Consider the following 9,467-nt stretch of genomic DNA (forward strand, 5'->3'; position numbering starts at 1 on the left):
TGAGGTGACATAATCTTTGTTTAAGCAGTGAGATTTCTAATGAGAGTGTGTGTTTTAGTCCAGCTGACAGAAGTTATGACAAGATACAAGAAACTGAAACTAGAAAAAATCCCCAGAAAGTAGTCATTATTCTGGAAAGGGATTACCAGCTTGCATGTCGCAGTCTCAGCACTTGGAAACCTTAAATTACAGTAAAATTATGTCTCTCTAAAGGCTTTCTAGACTGAGAGTATTACAAAAAAGAAAAGTAAAATAGAATAAAAATCAAAGACTATCTCTTTTTTAGCAGATTCTTTAAGCTGTAGAACGACTCAGGAAAAAAAAAATCAAAACTGATTCTTTGCTGAAGAGGATTTGGGATTATTATCAGGCAACACTCCAGTCTTCAATCCTACAATGTACTTTTGCTCAGTGGAACCAGAGCAAATGGTTTTAAATGGCACATTTTATATGGCACATCCAGCAAACCTGATCTTGTGGTGCTTCCTCTGAGCTCTGGGACAGACAGCTGTGTCATTGTTGCTGAACAGCACTAAAAGGTTCCTCCTCTCTTTTTTTTGTCTATGTTCTCAAGTTATAACAGAATATTTCTATTGCCCTAAATCTGGAGCTTGTTTCTGTGAGTTTGTTTTTGGTTTGGATTCTTTCTTCCTACTGGACAAGCTGGCAATGGAAGTTTTAATGATCAGCTGATGCCTATTCAAATGTAAATGTTTCTCTCAAACAAATACTGTCAAATTTAATATTAACAGAACTCAGCTCTTAATGGCGTATAGATGTGAAATTTGACTTTATGTGAAGTGCCAATAGATGTGTTTGTCATCTAGCCAAATTTTCCATTAATTACTTGGCACCAGTTAATTAATTTTTCTAAAGCTGAAAACAGCTTCTTACCTCAAGTGTGCCTGGTCCTCCATTTACCAGTAAGCAAAGCACAGGGATCTCGATGCTACCTGTTCCTGTGAAATAGAAGGTTTAATTTTTAAAAAGTAACAGCTTTCACAAATCTACTGCTGTTTTACTGACCCCTTGAAAATATTTCTCTTCTTATGTGCTATTTTGGTCTCTACATGAAGCTGCAGAAGGCAGGCAATTGCAGAAGGATGTGGCAAAGGAGAATAACACTGACCTAACAGAGGGGTCCTGGTCTAGGATTCAGGACAAAGGCACCTTTACCTTGGAAATTTTGTGTGATCCCAGGCAAGCAGTCCAGGCTGTTCTGACCTCAGCTGCAAAATATGGATATTGGCATCTCTGTGTGTCATGCCGCTGCTGGCTTTTTAAGTTATTTATTTACTGCAGGGTTGTCAGGCTGGGGAGCAATGCAGCTGCATTAGGGTGCAGCACAAGGCTGGTGGGTTTCCAGAGAGGCGTCTACCAGTAAGACACACTTAGAGGTGAAAAGCTCTCAGTTTATCCTGAGTGTTATGCATGTGCCTAGTGTGTGCTGGAAGGAGGCACTGGAATCCAGGACAAAAGCCTTATGAAAGGAGGATTTAAGAATATGAAGAGGCTGACTGTATAGACTGGGCAGGATGAGTCAGATACAAGTTGATAGGAGTCATGTATTTATTTCTCTGCCTAAGTAGCTTAAAGTTTGATTCAGCACAGCCGGGTGTGGTGATTAATAATAACACAGTCTGATACTCTTAAAAGAAATGCTAATGAAATATTTAACATGTCATGGTAATGGGGGAAGAAAGGAGGTCAGAATCCCTGTCCTAAGCCATCCTCCCACAGGGGCCCACATAGTTTTGGAGGGTTTTTACTGTAAATGCTGAATTCTGCAAAGCAAAGGTGACTATAGATTGGCCTGAAGGAGCTCAATCAAAACAGTAATATCAAGAGATGAATGCCTCTTTCAGCTCGAAGATAAAAGGCATGTGGTTCAAACAATTTTTTGATGTTTCCCTTTGTAGATCTCCCTAAACTCAGTACAGATCTCTACTTGCTATTTTTTGTATCTCTTTTGAGATGACTACAGAGATGATGTTGGACTGAGCTGTAGCCAGGATATGGTTGGCAAGAAACTTGTTTCACTGAATGGCATGGCATTGTCACACCTCTCTAATGTGATGCTCTTTGACTACAGGTTCCTCAAGTACGGTTAAGGCTGCAAATATTCTTCATTTGCTATAGATTTAGTTAAACTTTTGCCAGAGGAGGGTCAGGTAGATTCTGACTTTATGCTGTGAATCTAGAAAGTCCTCATTTGTAAAACATATTCAGTATATTTAAAAAAATTAAAGACTTATAGGTTTATTGGGGTTTTTTCTTTTTTCTTTTTTTTTAACAGGGAAATTCCACATGACCTTATTGAAGTGTTGTACTTCAGTAAAACCACATAGCTTTGCTCAGCTTGTTTATAAATGAGCTTAAATGAATGACATTGGTTTTGTTAATAGAAGATAATACTGAATTCAGTATGTTCCAGCAAAGTATTTGTCATATGAATCAGCAGTCTTTGTCAGAATTATGTCCCTCTGAGATTTGTTCAATCAGATTTGGTTGGTGAGCAGAAAGAGGCTGCTTTGTAACTCTCAGCACTGCAACCTCAGGCCACCCTTACAGCCTGCCTGTGGTCATTTCTATTTGAGTCACCAGGTAAGGATTCTTCAGATGTGTTTGTGCTCTAAGAAACCTCTGTGCTACCACCCCATAGGCTGTGAAAGTGGATATTCCACTGATGCACACAGCTGTGAACAAGTGAGCTCTCCCTCCTGTTTCAGCTGTGCTAGCACTGCACGTATGACACAAACAAAGCAGAGGTAAAAGTAACTCTATTATCTCCCAACAACTGAGTTCTTTCTGCAAATAGCAGTAGGAGACCTGCCCAATACTCAGTTCTTACTATAAAAAAAGATCACAGAGATTCAGATTGACATTAGATGCTCTGGTGTTTACCCAGGATAAGGTGTTCTCTCTAAACAAATATGGCTTAAAATATTTCAGAGGGCTTTGGAACAAGTATTTTCTTCCAGTGTGGGAGCAATTCAAGACCCTGTGTGTGAGAGGGGATAAGAGTATACAACAATGACTATCAGTCTCTTAGAACCACTGGTAATGGCACTTGAAGCTGGATTTATTTTCCATATGTTGTCTTTTAAGGCAATTTGAGCTGTGCTTTGAAGATCAGCTTTGAGCTACATTTAAGGAGATGCAATAAAATTCCAGATTTTCGGTTCAAAGAGCAGCTTTCTCAACTTCAGAAGTTACTGTCGTCGTGCCTCTTACACGATGACAAATGTGTTGACTTGGTCTTGCCTCTGCGGGCCCATTTGGGCGCTGGAGTTACCTTTGCCAGGGCCAGGGGCCCGCTGTGCTGTCAGCATTATTCAGATTGGCTGGCTCACAGAGCCTGCTCACCCCCGTATCCCGTGCGCTGCTCTGAGATGTACTTTTCCAAGGTGAAGCGGAGCTTGGTGGTTCCATCCGGCTCCTCTGGCGCGGTGTGGTCCACCAAAATGAAATGGGAGTGGTTGTGATCCAAGGAATACAGAGGGCCTTGGGTGCTGTCGTCTGACTGGTAGTGTACAAGGCTTTCACTCTGGAGGGAGGAGGGGAGATGTCAGTGCTTTCTGCAAAGCCCAGCCCATGTTTTAATAGCCTTCCTGCCATTTTTGTGCTGTCTGCACCCTGAGACAGCTCACCACCCGTGAGACACTTTGATAGACCCTTAAAAAAGGGTGAAGATGAAAAATCTGTTCCTTCTGGAAACAGCCAGATTTGGCAGGACTCATAGCTGGAGTTCCTGAAGTTTCCCTCTTGGCCTCTGCAAAATACAGTGATATCAACCATCATCTCTGCAATGCAGGTTTTGGAATGGTTTCTTGGACAAATGGAAAGGGGTCATGAGACCTGACAATTGTGTATGGAGATGTGAAGCCTCAGCTGGTGTAAAGAGGGGCAAACTACTCATTTCAGTAGTGTTTTGTCCATGTTTAGGTCAGTGAATGAGTTAGCCTGCTCCACGTCCCTGTCAATTTATACACACCTTTACTTAATTGACAGGGTTGTATACAATCTGATGGTAATTCTCAGTTTGGAAATTGCATTCTAAAAGTGAGAGTTGCAGACAGATTTTAGAAAGGGGAATCCTCTTTTATTTTGGGTGAGTGGTGTTATAGCTTTAAATGATTTATTGATTTATTTTTTGCACAAACTCATCTTCTAGGTAAAACAGAACCTCTGCTGCAGTCTCTTGTTCTAAATATTACACTACACATGGGCTTCTATATGTACACTTTTTCAAACTCCCTTTTCTTTCTCTCTGTTGCCTGTCCACTTTGATACATCATTCCAGGCTGTAAATGTCTGATTATTCTGTTTCATTCTCATAATCATTGTCCTCTTGGAAGCAGGTACATTAGCACAGCTGTTTAAAATCTGCATTTCCTTCTATCGTACCTCTTTTCCAGTTCCTGCAGTGCTGCTGGGCTACTCAGGCTGTCAGCTTTGCAGCTGTCACTGTGCATTGCATTTGCCTCACACTAAAAAGCAGTAAACTTGCAAGTTTCTTTCACTTTCTTCTCTCTGTCTCTCATTCCTTGGGGAAAGCTTCTTGACATAATTAATTTCATTCAGATTTTGCTTTGACAGAGGGTGTGCCTCTTTTCTGCTGCCATGTAACATTAATCCTCCTCACCGAAGACCTGGCCTTTGATTAGGACCCGGAGGCACAACAACCAATTGAAAAAAGACTTTGGGGATTTTTCTTTCTGTTCCCTGAAAATGTAGAAGTGATCTTTCAATGATGTTTAAAGCGTACCATTAACACAGAAGAGATGACAGTGTGTTGTATGTAAGAAAAGATATTATAAAAGAAAGGTTTTATAAAATTAGGCTTTGTTCTGTTGAATTACCAACTAAGCTTATAAGTTCCCTTAAGAAAGAATTAAAGTCATAAAAAGTCAGTTAACAAACTATTCTAGTAACAGAACCATTCACACCTACAAAACCAAGAAATCTGTCCCATGAGAATCTGTAAAAAATTATGTAAACTATCCAAGAATAGAGAAATTCGATAAACACATAAAATGCCATTGACTAACCAATAAAGTAGCAAAAAAACTACTAACCAATTAGAGTTGAACACAATATCTGTGAAAACTATATAGAAATGAGTTATGTAAATAAAAAATTACCTTTTTCTACATAAAGAAACTAAATCCCATCTGCTTTACTACAACAGGAGGGATCCACTGATTTCAGGGCTTGTTTTTCTCCTTGCTAGTGGGGGGTGTTAACCATATTTTATACAACAAGCTGCTTGTGTTAGTGCCAAATATAAAGAGTTTGGTTTAGATCAACATCCCTGTCTGTAGTTCCTTTGTCCTAAGGTTACTGACTAAAAACCAAAATATCTTTGGGTGTAGCTGTGCCAGAAGTCATAGGGTCAGGAATGCTCTTTGCAAAATATCCCTTGACAAAAAATTTGGGATTTAGTTGAGGGGGAGAAAATATAAAAAGAGAGTGCACTTGTTTTGTAGTTGATGATTGGGAAAGATCATTTTGATAACTTAGCTTAGAAGGGAGGTGAAATAGTTTGCATTTGCAAACTTTCCTGAATAAAATTCACAAACGTGATGAACCAAATTCTTTCATTTGAGGCCCTTTTGGCCCAGTTGCCACACAAAAAGGTTAAAGTCTTCCAGCAAAGAGTCCCACCTGGTAGAACACACGTAGCTGTCATTGGCAAAAAAAAAAAAAAAAAGGAAGAAAGAAAAAAAGAAAAAAAGACCAATGACAATAAATTGGTGGTATTCAAAGGGCTTTGTCATTTTTTTCTTAGCTTCTGCAGGGAATAAAATAGTACAGAGAGACTGTCATTCATTGTCATTAAACAATTATTTTATTGTTAGAACATGCTACTTAGGACAAACTGTATATCCAGTGATAGGAAGGGAATGCTATTTCTTTTTTTTCTCTCCACTTCTGTGTCTGTTCAGCAGCAGCACTTTCAGCAGCAGTTTTGTTGGGTGAGTTTTTTTATTTGTTGGTGTGTTTTGTTTTCTTCCCAAGAACTTTGATCCCCTTGACCCAGTTTGAGGATTCCCTTTAACTAGGTGATATCCTGCATGGCTGGTATTTTTGACTTGTTGTATTGAGCAAGTTTTTGTGTATTAAATATTAATTCAGTAGCTACTTAAAGAAAAAAATGTCTCTGATCTGGTGTCCCATAATATAAAATATACTTTTTACAGTATTTATGTAATAGCTAGGAGTAAGTGCTACTGCAGTAAGTGGACAAGGGAGAAATCCATGAGAAGTCCCTTGTTCTGGGATATTTTCTTGGCGTTCAGCCCTGTGCTGCTGGCTTTGCTAATGCCTAATGCTGCCACCCGCTGGGCGCGGAGGGCACAGAATCATCCAACAATCCTTGAGCTCTGCTTCTGCTTCCTCCCAAAACACAGCTTAAACCCCACGTCTGTTTGTTCGTTTGTTTAAAGTTATATCAAAGTTCTTCTGCCAGCTTCTTACAAATTTTGTAAGGGCGTGGCTTCCATGCGAACAACAGATTAAGAGAGAAGTACCTTTGTGTTCTCCAGGATTTCTCTGTGCTGGATTTCCCTGAGTGAGGTTATTCCTATGGCAGTCACGCTCAGGGTGGATGAGGTACTGGCCAGGGCAAGATCTCGCACTGCCTGCACCAAGTGTCTTGTCACTCCTACACGCAAAGCACTGGTGAAAATCCAGGCACCTGAAATTATTTTTAAAAAGCAGTTAGGGAATTTCTTTGTATTGCAATGTGTTTGTGTGTCTAGTAACATTACTTACAGTACTGGATTTAAGGGTTTTTTAAAAATGGATAAAGTGAAGACAGGTCTTGATGGAGTGTAATTTTTAGAATGAAAATATATGCGAAGTACATAAGACTTTAATAAGGAAAACAAGAAATTATGAGTTCAAGCAGACATTCTTCATGTATCACATGATGCAACGTGGCCATCTTTATCTGATGTTAATATGCTATGATGTTGATATGCTAACTGTCTACATATGAGCAGAAACATCCCTGCACCAGGCAGGTCTGAGGGGTTTACAAGGAAGAGGAAAGGGACAGAGTCAGGGAAGTTGTTGACTTGAACTGAGGCCTAAAAAGTCCCGTGCAATCTCCTTTTAGCAGAAGAGCTCAGGCATAATCTGCCTAATCTGGAGTTCTTTCTCCTGTTCTTGTGGGTGTGTGGAGCGTGAATTCTCCAGGATAATACAATTCACAGCAGTGTTGTTACACTGACAAGGAATCTGGAGAACCCTAGGTAAACAGCAGCTGGCCTTTTTAAAATATGTAACATAAAGAAACTGGGGATCCTGATGCTGCCCAATCTGAAGTACAGGAGGCAGAGGGAGATAGAGAATATCTATGTAGCACAAAAGTACCAAAAAGAGCTGTGGTACTGGGCTGTCTCATTACAAAAAGCAAAACTGGTACAGTCTTGTCTAGAGCAGTGAAGCTAAACCAAGAGCTTGCTGTGAAATGCTCACAGATATTTGCACCGTATTTTGCAGGTGAGAATGCAGAAAATCTTATTTTTGACCCAAATTCACTCTTGTTGAAGTCAAATTGCTCTGCTCTCCTCAGAATTATTTTGTTACGGCACAAAAGAGGGGCAATTGTATTTGGTCCCATTTTGATGCTATATTTCTAGGGTCACCTCTGAGGGAATAATATCTGGTAATTTCACACTTTGGAAATGGTTACTTAGAGGAATTTGCTTTGAAATAACTTACTTTTGCTACAATAATACAGTCACTTTCATTTTCAAAGGTATTTACATGTAGGTTGCATTCAGCAAAGTCTTGAATTTTCAAAAATAATTGTGTGAGCAGGCCCATTGTCATTACCTACTGGGGTGTAGGTGTGAGAATCCATCAGGAATAAAATTTCTTTATTTAAAGCCTAAAGCACTCACCTGTGCTTTCAGCTGCCTTTATAAGTCCTTTCTTTAAGGTGTCTCGTAGCCAAGGCTTCAGCTGAAAATCTTCTTCTCCCCCTGCTAAAGAGATAACCAAATTGGGAGCAGGTAGCTTCCATTTGTTGAGCATAACTTCAAATATAATTCCAGGGTGAATGGTACTCCGGACCTTCATGAACTTCAACAAACACAAGAAAAACCCAATGAATAACAACAGGATGGAAAGATACCGTAGAGTCTGTTCATGGTAAATACAGAGGGAAATTATCATCAACTTGGATATTTAAGAAAAAAATTATTTGAGCAAGATTTGACAGAGAACTAAATACTTGAATTAACTTAGCAGACTTCTGTATAATTGCCATCTCACTAATTGGGTCAGTTCCATGGGTTAGTTCTGTGTTGCAGATTGACAAATCACATTGTCCCTTAGAGCTTCCTCTTGAATTGCCTTCAGTTTCGTGGCAGCCTAGGAAAGCCAACAAACTTCCTAGGTGTTTTTTGTTTTTGCAAAAGCTGAAATATTTGCCTGATTTCATATCTGGTTTTGAGGACACATTACATGAATTTCCTTCCAGTTCTGTATATATTTTGGTTTTCTGCTTAAAACTTGATGGTGAAACAAAACCTTGGGGCAGATTTCAGGAATTCCTAGGAATTCCTTCTGCTGTAGTACTAACTTGTGCATGGGACTAGTGGGGAGGTGGGTTAGTCCATATGCATCCCTCTCTGCATATCAGCAGAACAGAGAGAGAACTTTCAGGAAAACCTTGAAACAGCTTAAAAATATGTTTAAAATGTAAAAATAGTGATTAATTTTTGGTGGGTTAAACCAGGGAAAGCATACAAAATGAAGGAAAAAAGGCACATAAATGATTTTTCTTTTAAAGGAAAAAGTGATCACCTGTAATTGTATCATGTAATTGCAAATCAAGTGCTTGATTTCTGAATATTAAAAAGCCACGTTTTAGACCACACTCATGTTCAGGAAGGCATGGTCCTTACTTTGGATATAATGTGGTGCCTCACTCTGTGGCACATGAACCCTCTGTTGCAGACTCTGTGTTTACTGCTAAGAAGTAACAGCTGAACAATAGCAATACATAAAAGGGTTAAAACTCCTCAGTGCCCATACCTTTCCATGGTTCTTCCCAGAAGCTGTGAAGTCTATTTCTCCTATGCAGTATGGTAGTTCTCTTTTGAAGGCTTCCTCTTTGTCACTGCTGCAGAGCTTGGTTTCCATTTCCTCCATTGAATTTGTAAGGTGATTGAGCCCCAGTGGACCAAGATGTTCACTGGGATGACAGAAAGTTGGCAAATGAGAAGCCATTTAAAAACTGGAGAGGCCACAAAATCCATTAAAATATATTTTGATGAGTTTTTAGTCAAATGTTTTACTTTTTTTACTATCATGCCTGTAATGTTTAGCTAATTGGAGGTCTTTGCACCAAATATCAGATGCGGTATACAGAAGGCAGATTCCATACCAACACTCTGTAACCTAAGGTATAAAAAGGCATGAAGAAATAAGGCTTCCTGAACTCCCATTCA

At 39.5% G+C, this 9,467-nt stretch overlaps 1 protein-coding gene across 1 annotated transcript in view; it reads right to left on the reverse strand.

The window, feature by feature from the left end:
* Positions 1–9,198, reverse strand: part of TRPM5 (transient receptor potential cation channel subfamily M member 5) — a 37,963-nt gene extending 28,765 nt beyond the window's left edge. Inside the window, exons 1-5 of the mRNA XM_068193974.1 lie at positions 9,052–9,198; positions 7,914–8,094; positions 6,534–6,700; positions 3,367–3,547; positions 895–959 (exon numbers count right to left, since the gene is read on the reverse strand). Coding sequence (XP_068050075.1) covers positions 895–959; positions 3,367–3,547; positions 6,534–6,700; positions 7,914–8,094; positions 9,052–9,168 — 711 coding nt within the window. The 5' untranslated portion in view covers positions 9,169–9,198. The remainder of the gene's footprint in view (positions 1–894; positions 960–3,366; positions 3,548–6,533; positions 6,701–7,913; positions 8,095–9,051) is intronic.
* Between the last annotated feature and the right edge of the window lie 269 nt (positions 9,199–9,467).

This window comes from Anomalospiza imberbis, chromosome 6 (assembly GCF_031753505.1).
Source record: "Anomalospiza imberbis isolate Cuckoo-Finch-1a 21T00152 chromosome 6, ASM3175350v1, whole genome shotgun sequence".
Taxonomy (NCBI): Eukaryota; Metazoa; Chordata; class Aves; order Passeriformes; family Viduidae; genus Anomalospiza; species Anomalospiza imberbis.